The sequence below is a fragment of the Cajanus cajan genome, chromosome 8 (assembly GCF_000230855.2).
Source record: "Cajanus cajan strain Asha chromosome 8, NIPB_CcT2T_4, whole genome shotgun sequence".
NCBI lineage: Eukaryota > Viridiplantae > Streptophyta > Magnoliopsida > Fabales > Fabaceae > Cajanus > Cajanus cajan.
Window position 1 is genome coordinate 990,347 of NC_138524.1, and position 25,097 is coordinate 1,015,443.

Here is a 25,097-nt window from a genome sequence, read left to right on the forward strand (position 1 = left end):
ATAAACACCTTAAAAATTATATACCAAGAATAATTTTTAATTAGTTTACAATGTAATTTTTTTTTACAATAACCATGGATGTTTATTAAACTCTTTTTATATATAATTATATCCTATATATCATTCTTCAACAAGTTTTGAGGTGTATATAATATTGCTTAAATATTTATATGATTCATTAACATCACATTCATATTAAATGCATAATCGGCTTTTAAACACAACTTAAGAGCATTCATCTGCAGTAAAAAAAAAAAAAAAAAAAGAAAGAAAGAAAGAAAGAAAGAAAGAACATTTATCTAAAAAACTTGAAAATATTATTTTAAAATTGTATAAGAGAATCATCTTTCAGTTGGAGGAAATAGCATTTTACGGTATTAAAATAAAACATTATAGGATGAAATAATACAAAAATATAGATAAAAAAAATTATTTCCTTTGAATTCTCACAAGAAATGCATGTGGGGCGAGGTTCATAATGTAACTGCTAACTTAAAACAAAACATGAATATTAATTTATTGTCATTTAACAATTAAATCGTAAGGCCAAACTAGATGCCCGTCGCAGGAGTTACGGAGAAAAACTAGGTTCACAAAGTCAAACTATTAAATTAAACTCTACCATTAATTTTGTTTATCTGTCTCTATTTAGTAAACATTAATTGATAGCATTTTTTTTAACAAAAAAATCCTACTTATTTAAAATATTTAAACATAATATATAATATAGGATATTAGAAGTAGTTTTTTTTGTTATTGACATGTAATATTTACATATTATTCTCTTTAATGTTTTATAAAATATTAAATAAAGAGCATATTTAAAGTGTTAACATTTTTTAATTTATTATTTATTATTGAAAAATTAACTAGTGATATTGTTTAAGAAAATAAAAATTAGTAAAGAATATTACCATGTTAATATTGATTTCAATAATAAAAAATGTTTAATAAAGTATGGTATATATTTATTGATTTTTTATTTATGAATATAATCATTTGTATTTATGGGCTCAAAAATTATTTTAATACAAACGAAAATTGAATTTGGAAACATCAGCTCAACCCCTATACTAGGAGAAACCTTAATATTTTTAATTTAATACACTTACAAATAAGAAATTTAAATAAATTTCATATTCATCCCTATGAATATTTTAAGTCCAAGTTTATATTTTATAAAACAAAACAAACTTGCAACTTACTGCACAAATTGGAGAAGCATCGAAAGAGGCGAATTGTTGGCAACGTGTGGTGTGTTGTTGCACCATAAAATGGAGTAAGCTCCATCCTCTGCTCTTGCACTATAACACCCTTCTCTTCCTCACACATTGCTTGTTTTGGTGGTGAAAATGGCAGCCACATTCATATTCACACTTTCTCTGGCCATGCTATGTGCGGCTTCAGCTTTTGCTGCAGTTCATCGCAGGGTGCCAGAAAGTAATGCTCTCTGCTGACACCCTCTCATATTTTCTTATGACAACCTTATATTATTTCTGTGCTTTGATTCTAACACTTGACACATGTAAATATGTAATGTAACATAATGTAACATGTTGTGCTTGTTTTTGTGGTTTATGACAGCTTACCTTAGGAATGGTAACTTTGAGGAGAGGCCAGACCCCAGAAACCTAAAAAAAAGCACACTCATTGGGAAACATGCTCTTCCAAAATGGGAGATCAATGGTCATGTTGAGTATGTCTCAGGGGGGCCACAACCTGGGGGCATGTTCTTCCCAGTTAGTCATGGAGAACATGCTGTGAGGCTTGGAAATGAGGCTTCAATCTCACAAACCATAAGGGTCAAACCTGGCATGTGGTATTCTCTAATTCTTGGAGCCTCAAGGACTTGTGCTCAAGATGAGGTTTTAAGGATCTCAGTGCCTCCCCAATCTGGAGATGTTCCTTTGCAGACCCTTTATAGCCTCAATGGTGATGTTATTGCTTGGGGATTCAGGGCCACTTCTAATGTTGCCAAAGTGACACTACACAACCCTGGAATTCAAGAAGACCCTGCCTGTGGTCCTCTCGTGGATGCAGTTGCTATTGCACAGTTCTACCCTCCAAGGCCTACAAGAGGTAATCAGACATATTTGATATGCTTACAAAAATATTGTCTTATGTCATCCTAATTTGTAGATCTCATTGCCTTGCTTTCTCACCACTAATAAGATGACAGTAAGCAACACACTAAGAACGTGCCGCTGGAGGTGCTCTTAGTCCCTTGGGATGCAGTTCACTTTTCTAGTGTTTTCCAAATTTGTCATTTAGTAAAATAATGTGTTACAGTAGGAAGCCACGTAACGGCAGAAATTATTGCAAATGTGGAGGATCACCAAGGTCCTTGTTAATCTCTACGTGACATGCAATCGGATTTTATTAACTCTTTCTGATAAATTAAAAAGTTTGATTATATGTTACCTAGATTAGTTGGGATGATATATTTGCCATGGTCCGAGATCATGCAATAATTTCTCCATACAATATATATAAAATATGAAATATCAGTTATATATGTTTTCAGTTTGCATTTGGGAGTTGTGTTTGGCTTATTTGGTATCTGATAAGACTACATGCAATATGGTCTTTTGCAGCTAATTTGGTTAAAAATCCTGGGTTTGAGGAGGGTCCATTCCCTATTTTCAACTCTACACACGGTGTTCTGCTCCCTCCCAAGCAAGAAGATCGTATGTCTCCACTCCCTGGTTGGATGATTGAATCCCTCAAAGCTGTGAAGTTCATAGATTCAGAACATTTCACTGTCCCATTTGGTCAGGGAGCAATAGAGCTTATTGCAGGCAGGGAAAGTGTCATTGCCCAAATTCTAAGAACAGTTCCCAACAAAGTCTACAACATGAAGTTCACAATTGGAGACGCGCGAAATGGCTGTCACGGATCAATGATGGTTGAAGCATTTGCAGCAAAAGATACCCTCAAAGTTCCCTTCAAATCTGTGGGAAAAGGCCACTTCAAGACTGTGAGTTTCAAGTTCAAAGCGATTGAAAACAGAACCAGAATCACATTCTATAGCTCTTTCTACCATACAAAAATTCATGACTACGGATCTCTTTGTGGCCCTGTTGTTGATCAAGTTATAGTGCATCCTGTCGCTTGATTACTGCTTCTACTGCTTCTACCATACCAAGTAGTAATTTAGATTTTGCGTTGTTCATTGTATGTGAAGATGAAAAAATTGTATCAGTCTTGTGACTAAATTTAACCTTTCCTTTACTTCATGTAATACATGAGAATGAGATCAATTTCTATATTAATTACAAACTTTAATAAGACTATGTTTTGGGGTTTTGGACTTCCTCAAAGAGTATACTCGCATGTGACCAGCTGCATAGCCTTGTTCATAATCATAAGTAAAATTTGTATCACCACGATTCATTCGAAAAATCCTAGTTTGACGTTCATTTGTTCAACACCTAAGAAATAAGAATCAATTCATGAGTCATCTCAACTCTCAATCATACCTTTCATTTCAATGTATAGTAATGCATATCTTACACAATAAAATATTTTACAAGCTGTTTACGTAGAGCAAACTTATTTTAACGCATTTCAATGTGCGCACACTGACACAGACTAGCTGTTTCATGTTTGGTACCTAATTATGATTTCTTGTACCGATTTTGATGTAACTGCTTTCGAGATCTTTCTTCGGTAATATCAACAAAACTACTAATATTTTTCCTCCGTACCTCCCTAAACAATCAAACGGGAAACAAGGATCAGATATGCATGTGCTGAGGCACCAATAACATAACATTAACATTCAATGCTAGTGCTACGAATATTTTAATTTAATCACGCTTTTTAAGGCTTAAGCGGAGACATTGCATGCACAGTGAAGGCAAGTACGGAAAGATCATCAATGCGTACTTGTGACCAAGCATGTGACAGCTCCTATTCTGAAGTAGTTTAAATGCAGTACGACTAATGACTAAATATATTATGAGTAAATGAATAGATAAATGAATCTAATCAATAGGTTGTGATTAAACACCTTATACTCGCACATTGTGGGAAAATGATCTATTGAGCAAAAAACTCATATTTAACTCTGCTAAAAATTTGTCAAATCAATAATAGTCACGAAATTAGTTTTTTACCCGGTGGACTAGGGGGATATCCATAGCGGGACAAAAAAAAAAAAGGAATCTATGCATTTAGGAGTTATTCCCATGTTCTGGTAATTAAACCGAAAAAAATAGAATTGCTAATGTAATTTAGTCACCTATTAGTGGATCTTGATAACAAATTCACCAGCAGTATCATTACCATGAAGTTCTCAGCATTCCTTTGTGCCACTTGTTAGATAATCCATCTTTCCTCTAATGATGTGGTATGCACAATCTGAGACCATGAAAGGAATTTGCAACAGTTGAATTGATGTGACTTGAAGTTGAACCGAGGATGAATCAGTTACAGAGTTCTTGGGATCAGCTAACTGGTTTATGGATGTTTGAGGAGCTGATACAGAGTTAACCACAAAAGGACATGATAGAGTTAACGTCAAACTAACTTGAATTAACTGATACAGAAAAATATAATGCAAAGTAACAAACCACACTCATCAAAACTCTTATCTTAACACTATTTACAACTGTGTACAATTAACTTATCCAAAACCCTGTTACCTTGACATCTCATCAATCATCTGACACACAAATTCTGGATCTGGACATGCATCTAATATTTCAAGAGAACATAGACTATACATCTACAGTGTAAAATAGTTATCTACTATCATCCAAATCACAAACCACACTAACAATGCATTAGCCATTAAACCCATATTTCAAATGCAACATCTAATGTAGGTACCTAATAAAATAATGTGCTGAATGTATAGGTGTTGGGATCAATATTGATGATCTTTAAGGGGTATCAAAGGCAGAACCAATTCTTGGTATGCTCTGCCAGCATTCTGAACCTCGTGAAACAATCTAAAAATTTCATATTCATGGTGTCAGTCCTTTTATTTTTCATTTGTTTGACTTACTTAATGACTTGGATAGATAATAATTATAGTCGGCGCTTACTGTTGAGTATACAATAAGATTTCAAAAGCTTAGCGGTTAATACTTAATAATAGGTCTACGATGGGAAATTGGGAATGATCTTCTATGACAAACTCTCAATTCTTTGTCAACAAATAAGTACTCTAATCCTTCATTACGCGTTCGCATAACCAAAATTGTGGTCTCAACCCTCAATCCGTTTAATAATGGATGAGGGATAGAAAGAATATTCACACGCGGTAGATAACCTTGAACAATTTATAAATCAAAATAGTATCTTGGAAAGATAGCACTTGGAGAAAGAACACTTGTTTCATCTCAATAAAATTTGTAAAACAAGGTCAGATAATTACAACAGTAATTACACAGGGAAACGAATTAAGCACCCTTTTGGCACTCAACTCAAAGGGTCCCAATTTGAAGACCTTATTTCCCCCGATCAACTAACCCTACCCTATAAGCTACCACTTTCAAAGACTCAATTTTTCCACCTTGTGCTTCAAGAATTCTTCAATTCAACTTCAAAACACACAACCCCATTTGCGGGTATCTTCATCGTGATTCGTGATCCTCCACTTTCCCACACCCGTCCTTGTGATTCATCTTGTCCACGAGTGTAGCAAAAGCAAGAACGTGCCCATAATGGCAAAAAGCAAAATTTCGATGTTTGTAATTGCAACATAGCTGAAACGCGCGTTAGAGTGACACGTCTAGTCGGAAATAGAGTGGTCGTGCCAGCAGAGGAGCATAGCTATACAGCGTCCGAAGATGTAGAAGCGCGTTTTCTGTTGCTTCGCCACGAGAAAACAGCGTTTTCGGAGGCTTGTTTTCCTGCAAGGTTGAGAAAGAGCCATGGTTGGGTACGATGAATCAAACACAAACTCGAACTCAAAAGTGAAAAGGGTTTTGATTTGGTTTGGTTTGGAATGGCCACATTAACCGAACCGTCTTAGTTAGTTTTATAGAACATGTTGGGGACCACTCCTATAGTAACACTCATGACTCAACTTGTTGTGGGGCCCCACTTTTCTACGTTAATGTCGATTCACCATGCATTATGTTCTGGTTCCTTACTTTGATTTTCATGTCACAATCTTATGCGCCGCCACAAAATTGGGCCACAAATTTCAAACGCTATTTTAACAGGATTTTCTTTATTTTATTATTGTCATCACTATTCACCCATTTGTTTAAATTGACCTAAAAATAAAATACTTGACACATAATCTCTTTAATAAAATAAACTCATCCGAGTGAGACCATAGCACTTTTAAACTTTTTTTTTTTGGGGTGTGGATAGTACTTTTAAACTAATAATTTACAGTAGAACAAACTACAATAAATTTTTTTTCAGCGAATATCCTCTTAAACTTAAAATAAGTGAGTTTTTTTTTTCAATAAATAAATTATAATAATATTTTTTATGAGCATCAAGGGTAAACTTAAAATAAATAAGCTTTTTTCTCTTTAATTAATTTTTTATGTATGATTTGAAAATTAAATTTTTATTAACATATTTAAAAATTCAATTATCTAATAATTATATATGTGAGACCTTGTTATACTATATAAATAGTTTTTAAATTATTACAAAACTTTATTGTCATTTAATTGATGAATTTAATGATGACAATAATAGTGTTAAATAGTTTTATATGGTTAAATATGACATTTTATTTATTTATTGTAAAATTTAATAAACTATCATATATAATAATTTGTAATTAGATAAAAATGTATGTTATTTTTCCTTTTTTTTTTGGGTAAATGAAAATTGATAACAAAAGGAAAAAAAATCTAATCTTAGAAATGACACTCGCTCCATGTAAATCAGGTATAAATTGGTGGTACAAATTAACTGGTCTCCAACTCAAGTAGTGCAGTACTAGAGTTCAAACCTATCTTTAGTAAGAAGTCACCACATAAATTATCTTCTCTAAGAGTATGCCTAAAAATATTATCCCTAAATTTCTCTATCAATTTCTTAATACTACTAATAAGAGCTACATACTTATAATAAATTAGACTAGATTAATTTATCAAAGATAACACATACGTTGAGTTAAAACAACAAATCACTAACGAAATATTCCTTTTCTAAACTATTTTCAAACCTTAAAACATAGCTAACAATTTCACTATTATTCGTTTATCATGTATCTCTGTAAAAGACTAAAATTAACGTGACATTTGAGTCTTTATAATTTCGCCGCTTCCAATTAGGCCCAATTGCCCCATAAGCTACCACCCACATGTAAGGAGAGTTGATGCACCCATTTTCTCATAATTGATAAGAGAAAAGAAAAGAAAAACTAAGAAGTAAAAGTGAAATTTGCTGCTTAATTTTAATTATTTGCAGAGAGTTCATACTGGCCCGGAAGGAATATGGGTGTGGTCAGCGGAAAGGACAGAGAAAAGAATCCAAAATGGTCAAAAAGAGAGAGGGGAAAGTTGCATGAATGACAAGGACAATTCCATAAGCAATTAATTAAACTGGGAATAGGAAGAGTAGATAAATGAAAAATTAATGAGAATCCGTGTGCAATGGAATGTGGATGGTGTTAGGAAATTTCCATATATGATATACAAATACAATGAAGTGCCCCGGTGGCATTGTTGTCCTTATCCAATAATCACGTTTTTCTTAATGGCGAATAAAAGAAGAATGAATAAGCTTTGACTGTAGCAACTATGAGATGCAAATGTAGTGTGTGGCCACTGCTGAGTTTGGCGGCAAAAACCAACATGTCGGCTAGTTTATTCCAGATAAGATTGAATTATTGAATATGCTTAGTCACCCATCAACCCTTCTAAAACCCCACTTTTCCATTTCCCTTATTTTTAGTTAAAAAAAAACATATACATGTACAATTTTAATTTTTCTATCCATGTTGCCATGAATAAACCCTTTCATTAATTCTTCCGTGTCCAAGTAATTAACGATACATACTTGAATTTCTTTTTCTTTTTATACAAATATACCTCTAAACAATCACATCAATAGTTATAGATATTGATAAATTTTTTTAAAATATATTGATATATTGTTTTACATATGTGTGTTTTAAAATAAGTTATATATTATTTGATCTTTATAATATTTGAATATTTATATATTAAAATATTCTTACACTTTTAAAGAAGTAAGCGTTGAGCACGTACCGATGAGAATAAGACTTGTAAGTTAGTTGTAGTGTAAATATGTGAATTTGTTTATTCTTCACGCAAGTTCTCTAATTTTATAAATAGAGATTTATTTTACATGTTTTATCTTTTTTCTGGGTTCTATCCAAAACACTTTAACTCTCTCTCTTCTCTCTTTTGGATTCTCTATTAAATTTAATTTCTTGATAGTTCTTTTTCTCAACATTGTTGAAAAGACCCTATTATATCTTGAAGGACTTGATAAGTTCGTAAGATCAGTACCATCACATCTCAGAGAGAAGTTATTTAATGATTTTTTTTCTAGTGTTTCAAGTTATCCATTCGCACGTTTGTCATTTAAAAATAACATGTTGACATGGTTTGATCCTCGATAATGCATGTCAAAATTTTTCTACTATTCATATGTCAAAATTTTTTTACTATTCAAATATTTTTATGATGGAAGAGATTATGAAATTTTTTACTAATTCGAATTAAAATCTGATACATATAGATGATTACTTAAAATAGTAATCTGATATGTATGATAATATAAAAATTATTTTATCAAATTTCATGAATTGTAAACATACTTCTCACCTTGAAGACTAAATTATAATGATATAAAAGAATAAAAGACAATTTTTTTAGTTTAAAAACTTAATTAAAAACTCTAAAAAAACTCAAAGATTACATGATATATTAAATCTTTATTTTTTTTCCATAAATCCTTAACTTTTAAAATTTTAGTAATAGAAAAATAGGAACTTATAAGTAATTTAGGTTCTCATTTAAAAATGAGACATATCATGTCACACATTCTTAAGTCATTACATTTTTACAAATAAAAGAATCTTATAAGCAACCTATACTTTATAAATTTTTTTATTTATACTTCACTTTTCGACAATTTAAAAAATTAATGCAATTGTTATAATTAAATATTAATTTAATTAAACATTATAATAATATTTTTATTTGTAGAAGTAATTTATGTTATAAGCAACATTATTTATTTAAAAATTGTTTATTTTTAAGTAATTTTTTTTATCATGTAATTATATTTCAATATTTATTGTTAGTAAGTACAATTACATATTAGTAAGAAATATCACAAATACTCTACTCTTATATATATTACTAAATTCATTGTTCTTTCTTATAGACTTATGGACTTGGTTGGTTTCTAGTTACCCAAATTAAAATTCTACAAAGACGACTGCCTATTTGGCCGACCGCCCAAAATATTAACTATTTTTATTTGGTGGACATTTTCTTGTCTGTTTTGGTTTTATGTTAGTTGGTGAAAGAGACATCTGATTTTGTTTGGTTTTGCAGAAGGGAAAGAAAAAAATGAATCAAATTATACATATAGTTATATATATATATATATATATATATATATATATATATATATATATATTTTATGTTTAAGTAACCTAAACATACAAAATTATATAAATTATATCTTTTGTTGTTAAAATTCTATTTATCTGCTGGTGTTTGCTTGCAAATTAATCGTTATACTATGCCTTGTATGTTCGGTCGAGCAACTTTTCCACTGAAAAAGATTTGGTACTTTATTCCATGCATTTATTAGTATGTCGTGTCTTAGAAAAGTAATGAAACTTCTAATACTGTTATGCTCGATAGGTTTAAGGATCGCGATTTGAAAATACTTAAAAAGTTTAACTATGTACTTTAAAATTTGACGCTTAAATCCCATCACAAATAGGATTTTATCATTGCATTACTTCCCATTAAAGAAAAGGAACATATATTGGATTGTGCAGTACCTTTCATTCCATCCCATCAATTGACATCCTGTTCATATTAAATGGGCTTATCCCACGTAATTTATAAGAATTTCCTTTTCTTCGCTATATTATCCAATAGCAACTGCACATATACACATGTTTATTCTAGTCCCGTGAATTATTAACAGGCTAAGTCTCTTCAACTAGTTACACTTGTCAGAGAAATAACATGTATTAAACCTTTGGTCCTGCAAAAAAATGAACAGTTTATGAAATCACCATCAGAGAACCAGAGTAAAATGAAGCCAAAAATACCAAAAGAATAGATTGAGTTTGATTAACAATCAACATCAATAGCTAAGATGTAGACATTACTGTTTTAGTGGTAATATTTGTCGAGCAACATCTCTGAATACTCTCCAAAAGTAAGGACAGCATTTGATGGAATAAGCTGAAATAAAATAAAATAAAACATGAAAATTCAGCCCATTCTTGACTTAGGAATGCGGCTTACCTCTTTTAAAATCAGAAGGCAGCAGGTTTAGGGCGTATCATCTGGGTGTCGAAATATATCATGCAGATTGCAAACTTCGCAGATTTCAAAGTGAGATGGATTTGTATTTTTTTTTAATATATCAGAAAACATTTGTATTTGTTAAACATAAAACATTCGGAATGTTACATTCCCCGGTCCTACCTTCCAGTAAATTCAGACGCTATATAGAAATTACAAAAAATACTTATTTGGTGGTACCTGAAATTCTATTGCCTTACATGCACTTTCTACGAAACGAAACAAATTAGTATTTCGTCCAAATAATAAAATCACAGATGATATTGCAAGGGCACTCATTTTCTTCTCTTTTCTTTCTTTCTTTTTGTTTTTTTTTTCCTTTCGATGTCATCTTTTTTTATTCAAATCTCATATGGTGTGTTGTTTCATGCTGAATGCGAAGAATAGTGATGACCTCAAGAATTCATACCTCTTTATGAATGTGAACTTCGTCGGGAAATTTGAGTTTTTCATCCCTGAAAGACAAAATTTATGATACATTATCAGAGAATTGAGCTCAGATTTCTCTGATATTTAGCATGTTAGCATGCTAACTTGTGTTCTACTATAGTAGATAACCCCAAACATAAATTAAGCAACAGAGCAATCTAGCATTACTTGCTCAGACTAGGAGAACATACCAGTCAGGTTGCATGAATAATGCAAACGTCGAGCGCTCAATACCATAGGACTCCTCCCCCTTAGCAGCCTAAAAGTATCATAACATTTATATTTTATTACAAAAGACTGCTATTAAAAACTGAATAATAGAAGGAAAACACTTGATAGTTAAATAAATTACATTTGAGAATATTTAGACTAGATCAACCGATAATCTGAGTGACACAAAAAAGGTGCTAGAAGCCCAACATATGGTAAACATTAAACATTTATTTAATAATTTATATACAAAATATTAATTAATTAATAAGAATTTGACATACCAAACTGTTGGAAAACTGCCTTAATTAGAGTCTCCCCTGGCCTGCCTTAGTTGTGGCCTCTTTGGGGTCTGCCTAAACTACAGCCTCAAGGGTGGTGGTAGTAATGTGTCACATCAACTAGAGACATGAGTTTTAGCTAATAAACTTTAAACAGTCTTTACCTTACAAATCGATTTTATAAAGTTGAGTTAAGTCTTAATATCAAATCCTAAGATGGTATCATAGTTCATTCTAGGTCCATTGTTGGACCACCTACATATGCCATGTTCCAGGCCAGAAGTCCTGACCGTGAGGAAGAATGATGGAAAGACGCCTTAATTGCAATCACCCTTAGCCCACCTTAGTTTCGTCCTCTTTGGGAGCTGTCTAATTTGCAACCTCAAAGGTGATGGTTTAATCCCATGTTAATTAGAGATATGACTAAGTAAAGCTTATAAAGCTTACATAGTACTCACCTTACATGTTGGTTTCAAGACAAACTTAGTAACTGCAATTTTGCCCGACATGGGCATTAGGCACCTATCAGTTTAAGTTTGAGTAGGTCTCCAACCAAACTCGGTGAATGTTATCTAATATTGAAACCACCAGCACCCCATTCCCCAATCCTTGCAAATAAATGGGAAAAGAAATAATAGCAATTCCTAAAATGAAATTTATAAAGCCTTCTAATAGGAAAATTGTCAATCACTGTAGAATAAAAAACAATGAAATGAGAGATATAATTGTGCATCAACAAGTAGCATGTGTACAAGTGACCACTGATGTAAAGTGTAAAGCCAGAAAAAGAAATATATAGAACAACTTGATTCAACAAGATGACCATGGCGCATGCTACAAGTCCATAACAAAATAGGGACAATATAATTATGCATGTTATTGGACTATTTAAATTACCTGAACACAATGAGGTGTTGCACAAAGATAACCTCCGGAGAGTATTTCAGTGGTTTCACCAATTTGGTATGCTATATCATCCTCTCCATAGACAACCTATAAGATTGAATAAACAAGTAAATGCATTGTATTAATTCACATAAATTCTGAGCTTCATATTTGCAACCATTCAGGCATAGCATGTCAGATTTTACAATTTTAAACCCTCAAAAGCACGGAACCCAACATTATTTTTCAGAAGAAAAAGATCCATGAAATGCTTTTATTGTTTAAGACAAGGAATATTTCTAGCAGCTCATGGATCATAAATTAGTTCATCCTCAATGCAGTAATTTGAATGAACATATTTATTTACTAAAGAAAACATTATGGCGTATTCAAAGGATGGCTGCTGACAGCATACTCTTTTCAACACACTATTATTAGAAAAAGTTCATGCAAGACTCGCTAAATCATGGGAATCACTCGTACTCCTTATTCAGTGGAACCCACAAGAATTTCTTTCAGTAATAAAGGGTGTTGATCAAAGAGGGCATTACTAGCATTTCCCTATCTAAAATGTATCATCCACAACAGATTGATATAAAGCATCTGAAACCACTTCACAAAAAAATCCAGTCCGAAATAATTCAAAACAGTCAAAAGAAAGGAGACATTTTACCAACACCTATCTGTGAGGAAAAATGATGGATTTTTCACATTGAAAGAAAGATGAACCAATAAAATATTTTAATGCTGCAATTATGTAATTTTGCTTTTTCATTTATATATCCAATGTTACTTGTATTTCTAGAAGACGCATGTATACTTTGACAATTTGATCATTTCTTGTTCGAATATAGAGGCCAGCACCACTATCAGGGCAAACAATTTCTACACCATCTCTTGTAAATATACCACAAGTCAGACCTACATATTGAATTGAAATGGAAATTAGACAAATGATAGCATCTGAAGAACTATAATGTTGTTACTCTTCATAAAAGTTTATGCTTCTAATATCCATGGACTTCTCTAATCAAGTTAATTAGGGATGTAGCATATAAGAAGTTAATATTACAATGGATGAAAATATATGAAAGCACAGTCCATATCCTAAAACAATAAACATATAATAACCTGTCAGTGAACCATGGTCTGTGTGCCATCCACACCAAGAAGACAAAGAGTTACCATCTGGAATTCTGTAAAAAGTCATCGGTATGTTAATATATTGTCATGTATATGGAAAAGGATTAATTACAAATGTTTGTGGTATTCAAGTATATAAAACTATATTCAATTCAAGAACTAGTGAATAAGAATTAAGAAATAATATAGCAAACGTCCATGGATAACTAGCAAAGAGACAGTGTATAACAAATTTACCCCTGTTGTGAAGGAAAATAATACAGCAAACGTCCTTTATGACAGCGGGAGCGACGAAGTATTGATTCCAGACCTTCATCCTTGTGAATTTTCATCCCTTTGGATACTGAAAGTTGTTTGTGTTACATAAATTAGGATGGCAATAGAAATGAAACAAAAAAGTGCAATAGGTAAAGGAACGTGGTTATGAACAAAAAGCCAGGAATGAGTAGTAATTGCTATGCCACCTAAGTGTGAGTGCATCAAAACTCATATCAGGGTGCTTGAGGCCTTACTTGATAATGTTGTGAATATAAAATCAGAAGCTTTGCTTGACAGAATCTCATAGACCAGATTATTATTCCTATGAAAAATGCCAACGACACTCACTCTAATAGTCTTGGTAATACTGTCTACTATTTGTTGAAAATCACATATTTTAGTGGGTCCTACCATTAAATCAGGAGAGAAACTTCTTAAATGAGATGAGAGATCAACAAAATTTATAATTTCCAATAAATTTCGGCCAATAAATAAAGTGTTAGAAAGAATGTAACTAGCATTCCTCTTATTCCTACTATACATAAAACCTTAGAGCTTCAATATTATATAAGAAATGTCTTAGAATTTGGGCTTAAGGTCTAAATAAATCTCACAAAACTGACTAGTACAGTGAGTCCCTGGGTTCAAGTTCAATTTTGTCAATCTGTCATCAGTTCTGTCAGGGACCCAATTAAAAACTTTTTAGTTTAGAAACCTAATTGAAAATTCCCAAGTAGTTTAGGAACCAACTGACTAATTAAACCTTTTTAATTGGGCCTTGATCATGTAATCAATTGAAAAAAAATTACATGATCAAGGATCCAATTAAAAAAAATAGTTTAGGGACCTACTTGAAAATTCTCAAATAGTTTAGGGACCAACTGAGTAATTTAAATTCTAACCTTAACTTGGAAAAAATAACCAGAAAAATAGTCCAACTTCTCACAGGCAACAATTTGTATAGAAAGCTAGGAGAACACCATAGGCCACTCAAGATGCTTTTGTCTTGAGCCAAATAAATATCAACGTCTGCCTTACCATATTGATCGCAATGATATGCCAACATCAATCCAACCTCAAATATTAGCTTCCCAAGTGCTTTGAAAGCTACAAATCAGAAATAAATAAACGGTGAACTGTAGCAATCATTTTACCGGCCAGTAGGATATGCAGAATAAATAAACTGGGATAATTTATAACCATCATCTAATGTTTATCATCATTTTGAAGAAGTATAAGTATCATGTTCTAATCTTCTAACTTTAAGGTCAAAATACATTAATCATTTATCCAGAAAGGATGAAAAAATTATAAGAAGGTTAAAAAAGGAAATTGTTGGTAAAATATTTCAATTAACCATTCAGCTTGAACTGGTTAATGATACTCAAACAGTATTGATTGGGAATATTTTTACCACAAATTCCTTTTTTGTATTGTTCACAAAATTATACTCTTATCAAAGATGAAATATTCATTCAAATTTCAGTCAAGAACTACAAAAGTAATGTTTTCCAGTATCTGGATAAACTTGTAAAGAAACACCAATAACTGACAGAAGGTGTGAAGGAGCAAACAATGTAAGTTGACTACTTCATTCATAAATGCAAAGCAACACAGAAAGACAACTTATGGTCTTTTTCTTTTTTTGATGAATAAAGAAATGAAGAAAGAACAGAAAGAACTAAGGTCTAACAAAATGGTTGCCCATGGCATCAGCTAGGGAAAGAGAGGTGAGCTCTGAGGTACAATTATCCCAAACATGACAAGTTATATTTGACGAGGCTCCTATCTTAGCCAACCAATCAGCACAAGGGTTGGCTTTTCTGTATCTTAGACAACTTATGATCTACAATCATCTTATGATCCTTCATGTAAAACCACAAGAGAGAGAAAAATCTAAAAATATAGCAATATATATTTCCACAAATCAGGTACACAAACACTGCAAATGCAAAATCAGTGCAGGCTTCAGGGCATACCCTCTTCAAGTTCTGGTAAAGCATTTTTGGGCCATATATTTGACCCACAATATGATGGATACCTGCAAAAACACAAAATCCAAGGGAAAAAATGCATATGATCATAGACATAGAATTACAGACAACTACTCAATACTACCTCTGGTCCTTTATATAAGAAACAAATAAATAATGCATCAAGACCAATGAAAATAATTAAGTTAGTTAATTTTAATTAATGTCATAGATTTAAATTTTATTGCAGAAATATCCATAGAATTAAATGATTTAAGTAGTAGTTATATTACATAAGACTATTCGGAATTCAAGTGATAATTTTCCCACAAATGAATGTGACTTTTATTGTTATTAGGCCAGTGAACGAATCCACTTGCATAGGAAAAGAGTAGGTGTCTCGTTAATAGACATCACAATAAATCAAAAGGTATATACAAAATTAGCAATTAATACATTTGAAAATGGGTCTTTGTTTCTTATAATTAGGACCAAAAATGCATTCATTTGTTTCTTATATAAAGGACTAGAAGTAGTATAAAATAAATGGCATTTAAAAAGTAAGCAAGATAAAATGACAATAAAAAGTAACGTATAAAAGGTTTAAACAGGCATCAATCCACATTGGTTTTATAAGAAAAAAAAACTTGCAGGCTGAGGTATGAAAAATTGTGTGAATGTCATATATCTAAGACAATAATAATTGAATTATGATAAGGAAAAAGTTTCTTCGTATTATCCATATAAAATACAGACACCTACAACAAGAAAATATTGAAAATTTTATAACGTGTTTTCATCTATTTTTACCGTTGTATCAAAGAAGCCTCTGTTGTAGGTGTATCAAGTATGGGATTGGCATAGAAAGATCCTTTTAAAATATCTGCAATCAGGGAATTAAAAAGTAGATGAAAAAAGGCCTTACTATAATGTAGATAACTATGATTTCTGCATATGCATGCATGCAATTAGGTACTAGAATTTCCAAATTTACATATACAAATGAAATAATATAGGAAATAACATATAGTTGAAGATACTTTCTGTAGTTACAGATCAGATTTATTTTATGAATTAATTTTAACACAAAAATCATAACTTTCTTTTGACAAGAAGTCACTTCCAGAGCATCGCTTCTTTTTCTTTTGATGCCGTAACCCATACCAACAGAAAGCATACATTGCTTATAGCATGATCAAATAATATCCAATGACTTGGCATCCTGATTTCAGAAAGTATTAGTAATACAACAATCTCTCCAGTGAGCAGAGTAACTATATCAATAACTTGGACAAATCTGTGTTGGATTCTCATTAAAAGCATCTGATTTATAATGTACAAATCCAGTCTCCTTATGAAGCCATTCTGTGCTGAACAAAACATAAGTGCTCAACATCTAACTATCAACCCGAGGTTCCTTGCCCATTAATTTTTTCATCTAAGATAAAAAATTAACCTGGCATGGAATGCATAACCATAGACCTTTCTCTTGGCCTTCCAGTACGGGTTTGTTCCAAGCATCAAAGGCTCAGATTGAATTTCATTCCTTCTGGGCAGTAGCAATGTTCATTTTCCAAGTATCATGTACCACGGTAAGAATTCCAAATACAAAAATGCACTGTAGGTTTTAACCTATAAGTGGGTGGCGGGGACTAAATATGCCTTTTCATTAGGATGTATGCTATGAATATATGTGTGTGTAATTATGTAAATACTCACACAAAATTTTGTCATGTCTATGCATGACAATTCACACAACTCAGAAGATTACAACCAACCCATGCATGTTCAGTATATATCTATGTTTTACATGTTTATTTCCAAATTGGACTTGAAAAATACACTAATTCATATTTCTCACTGAAGATTTTCCAATAAAATAGCCCTCTTTCTCACAAATCATTTTGAAGCATACAAATTACAAACTTGTTTAGAGACATCTTATAAACAGAATAATTAAAATACCAAAAAAAAAAAATGAAACCCATAAGTTAAAAGTTAAAACACAGCTAGTTTTTTCAAATAACTATGCATATCCAAAATATAAACATACAGTAAGTAGCAATGGGTTGAAAAACCAGAGAAAGAAGCCATAAACAAAATTTAATCCATGGAAAATTGAAGTCTTCAGAGAGAAACCACCAAAAAAATCACTGTATCTAATAGATGAAATAATTACCTGGCTTCCCAGATTCAAGTTTCTCTTTCCCATGACTCCAACCAAAATTGTACCTATGAATTCAGGGTGGATAGAAACAGCATAAGTTATTAGCCACTGTAGAAAGCAACAAACACAGTGCCTTGGACCAATGGCAAAAGAAAATAATATGTATATACAGTGGATGAAGTAGAATATGCAATGGAAATTAAAAATTTAGTAGTAAGAACCAAGAAGTCTCAAATACAGATAAGTTACCTACTGTGAGGGTCTTCAAGTTCCTCCTTCACTTCTTTAGGAAGATTTGCTAATCTGCCAAAAGGACAGGAAAACATGTTATTATCAACAAAATAACAGCTTCTAGTGGCCTCCTTTGTTGTTTTACTACTAATGCATTGGGAATATATGCCGAAATATCATCTGAAAGTACATACCTTGGAGCAAGATGCAATAGATTTCTGCGCAATGAAGAGTATCCTGGGACCTGTAATTAATTCCAATAAAATAATTATGACAGCTCAAATTATAATGCAGCCATAAAATCAATACACAGGAATTTCCAGATCCAAAGCTGTTATAGTGCCCCCTAAAACAGAACACGTTTTCACCTCTAGACTAACCGGGACAGGGATCCCCAACTTCTCTGACTAGACAGAAATTTAAAAAGTCTACTCTGTGTTTCGTCGTGCCATATTGCCATGTTGGAAATTTCACCTTGTTAGAATATAATCAAAGTCCAACATAGTTAGAACAAGAGGATAGACATGAGTTTATAACACACAAATGTCCCCATTGATAAGAGGTCTTTTAAGTGATGACCAAAAATAAAGTCATGATAACTTAGGTCCAAAGTGGACAATTTCATACCAATGTGGAGACATGTGTATGTGGGAACCCCCGATGCATAACACACCTTATAAGTTAGTTTTGTAAATTGAATTAGACTTATAATTTACTTCCTTAAGATGTCATTACATTGAGCAATTGAGGTTCAACAAAAACTATGATTATTAGTAAATTGTACAACAGACAGCCTTCATTTTGACTCTTGTCTTCATTGTTTGGGTTTATATTCTTTACAAACTTGGTTCAACTCTATATCCAAACACCAACAAAAGTGGTGAGGATTACTTAAATAATTGATCTCTTTAGCGATCACTTAGGGGAGAGAGAGCAGTAAATTTGATGGTTTATTCCGTTATAATTCATCAATATTTCAAACAAATAAACAAATAAGTGCAACAGTATGCGCATACATCAGTGACGGATAGAATCCCCAATCCATTGGGTCCAAACCCTTGTTCAATCTTCGATGACAAGTCAGCGTTCTTATCCTGTTACAACGAAATAAGAACAAGTGAATCAATAGATTTAATAGTAATCAAACACAAGGCACTGGCAACGAAGAAAAATCTAACATCAAAGCAGACACTAAACGACAGAGAGGACCAAACACGTGGAACATGAACCATAGTAACTTTTGAAGATGAAAGGCACTCGAGAGTTGTTTTTCTCGATCACTAAAAATTAACAAAAATATGTTTAAAAAAAGCAAAGACATAGAGAGAGATTACTTGGAGCTGAGTAAAAGAGATGGAAGTAGTGGTGAGGTAGGGAATGGAGGTTTGGGAGGAGTAGGACATGGCGTGTGCTGGAACGACACCGTGTTGAGAAATTGGACGGGGGAAGCCAAAGAGGGACAGCGTCTGCATGTTCATGAGAGTCAGACTTCAGACTTCCGTTTGTTTTGTTTTTAAGAAGGCAAAAATATTCTTACACTCATTCTCTTTTTCTTTTTCTGAATTACAAGCTTAAACTATATCTTAATAATTTTTTATTAATCAAAATTATAATAATACCACTAAATTTCTAATGTAAGAATTCAACTTTCATAAACCTTTTTTTTTTCTTGTGAGTGTCATAGTCTCTATAGCATTTAATCTCAAGCGTGTGATTTAGTGGTAGGAATTAATTCACGCTTAAACAAGGTCAGAGATTCGAATCTTACCTTGTGTATGCAGTCGCATTAAATTTTAGGCTAATTATTCTATTCTTTGATGTGCCTCTAACGTAACGAAGAGATTAATCACTGCTATCGACGGTAAATACTCCATGATGATTCTTTATAGCATTTAAAGAAATGTTCAAATTTCATGTCTCCAAAAATTAATTGTCTTCGATTCACATTTCACGAGATTTTATTAAGCCATCATCAAGTGACACTTTCTATATTACTAACTTAATGGCTATTGTAACAGATAAGGAGATACTCATTAAATGATTTATTACGAAATTCATCAAAATTGATAACCTTCGACAAATTTTAATCAATAAATAAAAGAATGTTAAGAATGAAATATAGAGTAAGTGCTTGTAAGCATTTCTCTTTCAAAAGAATTGGATTAAATAATTGTTTTGGTCCTTAAATTTTAAAAAAAATTGTTATATTAATTTTTAAAATTAAAAAATTATTAAATAAGTCTTTAGAACATTAAATAAGTTTTTAAATTAAATTTCTTATTGACATTTCAATTCTAAATATATATAATAAAATTTTAATCACATTTTTTTTAATTGTGGATTAATGTAATTGTTAATTTTATTATTTATGATGTATTTCATAATTTTTTAGTTTCAAAGAATAGTATAACGTATTTTAAATTCAGGAACTAAATGGAGTGTTTACTCAATAAAATTTAGTACTCCTTTGAACCTATATAAATGTAAAAATAAAATAAAAAATGCTTAAAGTTTTTTTAGTGAAGTATAAGCATATTTTAAGTAAATCAATTTCATTTAATGCTCTTAATCTAAAATTACTCCTACAATAATAAATAATAAATGAGAGTATTATTTATAATAAATGCGTTTAAAGGTATTTTTGTAAATATAATATATATTTTATATGAAATTATAAAAATTAAATATATTTAATTATCCTTCTTAATTTATGTAAAATTAGTTTTTTTCCCCTTATATATAGGTTTAGAGGGGTTACCTTTTAGTGGTTGATATGTTAGTGATGACACAATTTGATATCAAGCAAACATGCTAACGTGACTACTAAATACTAATATAGTTGTTTTAACAAGTGTTAATGACACAAATGTTATGCTAACGATACTTTTCTTATCAAGATTGTGCTAATGAAATTTAAGCATTATTAACATGTTAATATATTATTGAGAGACTACATTTATATAATTGTGATATTTTTGAAACTAAAATTATAAAACTAATATGTCTTTGAATATTTTTAAATTTACTTTATATGCTTTAACCTTTTGTATTTATTTTAAAAAAAAATTAAAGCAATACTAAAATAATAATAATAAAAATGACAAAGAATAAAAATAAAAGATGAGAAGTAAAAAAAATTAAAGAGAAAAGAGAGAAGGGAAAACATATTTTCATTTTTCACGACACTAAAACCATGATCTCAAAGGTGCTCCAAGCAAGATATTACTGGCCAATGATTTAGATCAATTGACAAGCCTTCATCAAGAAAAGTTCAAATTGCCAACATTTCGACATGTTCACGCACCAACCAGCAGAAACACTCCACAACGTCTACTCCCCTAGCTCTTGGTAACGTGTGGCATGAATATACTAGGGTATTTCCTAGTAACCAAAGGACATGTCAAAATTTTCTTAGTTATCATTGATTATTTCACCAAGTGAATTGAAACCAAGTTGCTAGATCACAAATAATATCCATAAATTCACATGGAAGAGCATCATTTGCAAATACGACCTTCCACACATCATTTTCACTAACAACGGAAGAAAATTCATAACATCCAAATTCAAAAGCTTCCTCAAGGAACATGACATCTCACACACAGTAGCATTAGTTAAACACCCACAACCTAATGACCAAGCTAAAGTAACCAACAAAATCATCCTGAACGAACTTAGGAAATGCCTTTAACCCTCCAAAAAACCATGGCTGGACGAACTACCTATAATACTATGGGCCTACCATTGCACTCCCTAATCTACCACCAATGAGACCCCCTTTCGCTTAACATTTGGCATTGACACCATAATACAAGTTGAACTTTGCAAATTCTCCTATAATGATCACATTTCAACCCACAACAAACTCTAAGAACATAAATATTGAACTCGACCTTATCGACGAGGCAAGAGAAAAAAAAAACAAAAATCAATGAAGCAACATACAAGCACAAATAGCTCATTGCTACAATTTCAAGTTAAAGCCTCAATCCTTCCTACCAGGTGACCATGTTTGGCAAGCCACCATGGAAGCATGAAAAGATGAACAAGTAGACAAACTTGTTCCTACTTGGGAAGACCCTTTCTTGTCATTCAAAATCTAGACAACGAGGCATACCAACTTCAAGAACAGGGAGGCAAACCCCTCCCAAGAATGTGGAAAATCACTTACTTGAAATACTATTTCAGCTAAATTGGGAACTATACTCTTATTCCTACCTTAACCTCTTCTTTTTTTTTTCTCCATGAAAAGGGTTTTGACTAAGGAGGTTTTAATGAAACAACCTAAAACCATGTGAGAAATTCAAATGACTCATCAATAAAACCACAAAAGCGCATTTTCAACAAAAATATATGATCGTTCCCACCAAACAACACTTTAAGAATTTCTCTTGCAATTTTTAAGCGAACGAGCTCTCCCGTTTACACAATTTCACATGTAATTTTCTAGTGAACGAGATCTCACGTTCTTATGATTTCATACATGATTTCCAAGTGAACGAGCTCTTGAGTTCTTATGATTTCATAAGCAATTTTCTAGTAAACAAGCTCTCACATTCTTATGATTTGAAATGCAATTTTTGAGCTAGCAAGCTCTCGTGCCCTTACCATTTAACATGCAATTTTTGAGCCAACGAGCTTTCGCGTTCTTACAATTTCACACACGATTTCTGAGTAAACGAGCTCTCACATTTTTATGATTTCATAATTTTTGAGCAAACAAGCTTTTACATTTTTATAATTTCACATGCAATTTTCGAGCAAACAAACTCTTATATTCTTACAATTTCACACGTAACTTTTGAGTGAACGAACTCTCATGTTCTTATGATTTCACATTATCAAAAATAATATCTCTATCAACATGAGTATCTCTTAGAATCATGTAATATTATCTCTAATTCTATAAATAAAGTCAATTATTTATATATAAAACATTAGATATTATTTTACCTTAATTTAATTTTTAATCTAAACTCTTTTTTAATTTGAATGTTGAAATATCTTTACTAATATTTTTTATCGTCTTGAATATTGGAATAAGTAGAATGACACTCCTATCGTGGAAGTACTTGCAAATGAGGATAATAACATATAATAATGAGTCCCGAACTTGGAGCATATGTTGTCACGAGCCACGAAAAACCCTTGCTCCGTCGTCATGTGCAAACTACCCACCACCAAAATAGAATCGTCCCGCCGTTGGTAAAAAGATGGCATCACGCAATGGACAAGTTAAGTAAAATTACGTGTAGGAATAGAACAAAGTGATTCGGAATAACATTATAATTAGAACGCTTAAACACAACGGTGATTAAAGATAATGTGAACCGAAGCTTAAAGTCATATTCTTTGCTTTTATTTTGCGCATCAGTTCACCACAAATTTGTTTATTGCGTGCGACAATTATTCGTCCTCTTGGAACTTTTTTTTTCCATTTTATGCAGTACATATTCTTTGTCTGAAATTATTAATAATCACCCTTACACGGTTATTTTTGTAATTTATCTCTTTGAATTGAAAATTAGAAACTGTTGCCTGCCAGATTTAAAATTGGTTGACCATTAGGATTAATCTAGTAATTATGTGAAAAACGATTGAGGTAGTTAGAAACATGGAGACCTAAGTTCAATCCTTATTACGACTATCTTTATAATCTTTCCTATCTTTACCAAAAAAGATATAAATTGATTTTTTTTAAACGAGTATTTCTTTTTATGGGTATGTTCAGAAAAGATCATTTAGGAAGGATTTGAGAAAAAAAAGAGATTATTATTTATTAGAAATTTGAAGAAGAAAAAAAGTCTCTTTGAGAGAGATGATTTGTATGGATCACATGGAAATATGTGTGAGTTCTAGCGGAATTTAATAAGATTTGAGTGAATTTTATGTACTTTTCAACAAGAATGTATTGAGACAATATGTTCCACATTGTTATAAATGAAAACCTATATTTAATTATGTAATTAGGGATGATAATAAGGTCGGGGAGAGAAATAATAAAATATCTCTACCCGTTAAGTGAATTAAAAATTCATCTTGTATTTATTTTATATTCTTGCAAGTATTCGTTAAGTGATACTCATAAATTTTATAAATATTCACGATATCCGTCAATATTTTTGAATTTAAATTAAAAAATTATTATAAATAATTTTAAACTTATATTTGATGTTAAATATATTGAAATATTAAAAATAAATAATTGATATTAATTTTTAAACTTGTAATTAATAATATATTTTTTTGAAATATTAAAAATATTATGAAAATTATAAAATAAAAATATGAATATTCAATTAATATTATTTAGCAAGTATTCACAAGTATGGATACTACCATACTCGTTCCCACTCCGTTTATAAATAGTTAAAAAAATACCTATATTTGTTATCTCATACATTCATCTAAATTATCAATTTATTATTTATGATGTATTTTATCTTTAAATATACACGAATATGAATAATTTTGTCATCCCCATATATAATTTCATATTCGATTATATAGTCTTCCATTTATATATATTTAATTAAATTCAATTACATTTTCTCAATGTACATATGCAAGGCATTATTTGACTGCGCAAGGTCATATACGAAATACAATATTTAATATAATCTATACATATATATATATATATATATATATATATATATATATAGTTTACATTCATTTAATTTTAAATAAATAATAAAAAATTAATGGTATATTTTTACGGTAAAAATTTAATAATAATTTAAATTAAGTTAGTTCATTTTTAAAATATAATTTATAATTTTAATATTATACAAAAAAATGATAATTTTATATATTTACTTAAATTTAAGTATAAGAAAAGGGTGAACTCGTAAGAGTATAAATATTTTTTTACATAAGATTTTAATTATATAAAATATAATTTTAAAATTTCAAATTTCTTTTCTATTTCTCACCTAATAATTTTACTCTACCAAAAATTATAAATTATATTTTATTTATTTTTATCTTTATCAAATTAATTCTCACTTATTCC

The 25,097-nt window shown here is 31.1% G+C and overlaps 2 protein-coding genes and 1 long non-coding RNA gene across 8 annotated transcripts; 1 reads left to right on the forward strand and 2 right to left on the reverse strand.

Annotated features, from left to right (window-relative positions):
• Positions 1 to 1,216: 1,216 nt before the first annotated feature.
• On the forward strand, positions 1,217 to 3,322 carry LOC109798282 (protein TEEBE). The gene is made up of 3 exons (XM_020358491.3): positions 1,217 to 1,440; positions 1,585 to 2,079; positions 2,595 to 3,322. Exons 1-3 carry the CDS (start codon positions 1,353 to 1,355, stop codon positions 3,113 to 3,115), a joined length of 1,104 nt encoding a protein of 367 aa, XP_020214080.1. The 5' UTR covers positions 1,217 to 1,352; the 3' UTR covers positions 3,116 to 3,322.
• Positions 2,464 to 5,744, reverse strand: LOC114915906 (uncharacterized). 2 transcript variants are annotated; one of them, XR_014428600.1, is made up of 3 exons: positions 4,244 to 5,744; positions 3,614 to 3,711; positions 2,464 to 3,431 (listed from the first exon to the last, which is right to left on the reverse strand). It is a non-coding gene; the product is annotated as an uncharacterized LOC114915906 (long non-coding RNA). The 2 variants fall into 2 exon arrangements; XR_003804114.2 differs by having other exon boundaries at positions 2,464 to 3,711.
• Positions 5,745 to 9,950: 4,206 nt separating this feature from the next.
• On the reverse strand, positions 9,951 to 19,624 carry LOC109798353 (2-oxoglutarate (2OG) and Fe(II)-dependent oxygenase superfamily protein). 5 transcript variants are annotated; one of them, XM_083062345.1, is made up of 17 exons: positions 19,417 to 19,613; positions 19,099 to 19,176; positions 18,277 to 18,326; positions 18,101 to 18,154; positions 17,864 to 17,916; positions 16,495 to 16,567; positions 15,691 to 15,752; positions 14,750 to 14,818; positions 13,966 to 14,118; positions 13,691 to 13,796; positions 13,442 to 13,506; positions 13,104 to 13,231; positions 12,323 to 12,418; positions 11,126 to 11,193; positions 10,915 to 10,960; positions 10,307 to 10,382; positions 9,951 to 10,179 (listed from the first exon to the last, which is right to left on the reverse strand). In XM_083062345.1, exons 1-16 carry the CDS (start codon positions 19,558 to 19,560, stop codon positions 10,311 to 10,313), a joined length of 1,317 nt encoding a protein of 438 aa, XP_082918471.1. In that variant the 5' UTR covers positions 19,561 to 19,613; the 3' UTR covers positions 9,951 to 10,179; positions 10,307 to 10,310. The 5 variants fall into 5 exon arrangements, 4 of the variants coding, with proteins under 4 accessions (XP_082918471.1, XP_082918472.1, XP_020214172.1 ...); XM_083062346.1 differs by having other exon boundaries at positions 13,131 to 13,231; positions 19,417 to 19,611; XM_020358583.3 differs by lacking the exon at positions 13,966 to 14,118 and having other exon boundaries at positions 19,417 to 19,609.
• Between the last annotated feature and the right edge of the window lie 5,473 nt (positions 19,625 to 25,097).

Coding starts and splice junctions, on each gene's coding strand:
- LOC109798353 (XM_083062345.1), bottom strand. CDS start 19,560: ATGAACATGCAGACGCTGTCCCTCTTTGGCTTCCCCCGTCCAATTTCT. Junction 13,797..13,965: donor TATATTCACAACATTATCAA/GTAAGGCCTCAA, acceptor AACAACTTTCAG/TATCCAAAGGGATGAAAATT. Junction 10,961..11,125: donor TTATTCATGCAACCTGACTG/GTATGTTCTCCT, acceptor TTTGTCTTTCAG/GGATGAAAAACTCAAATTTC.
- LOC109798282 (XM_020358491.3), top strand. CDS start 1,353: ATGGCAGCCACATTCATATTCACACTTTCTCTGGCCATGCTATGTGCG. Junction 1,441..1,584: donor TCATCGCAGGGTGCCAGAAA/GTAATGCTCTCT, acceptor GGTTTATGACAG/CTTACCTTAGGAATGGTAAC. Junction 2,080..2,594: donor CCCTCCAAGGCCTACAAGAG/GTAATCAGACAT, acceptor GGTCTTTTGCAG/CTAATTTGGTTAAAAATCCT.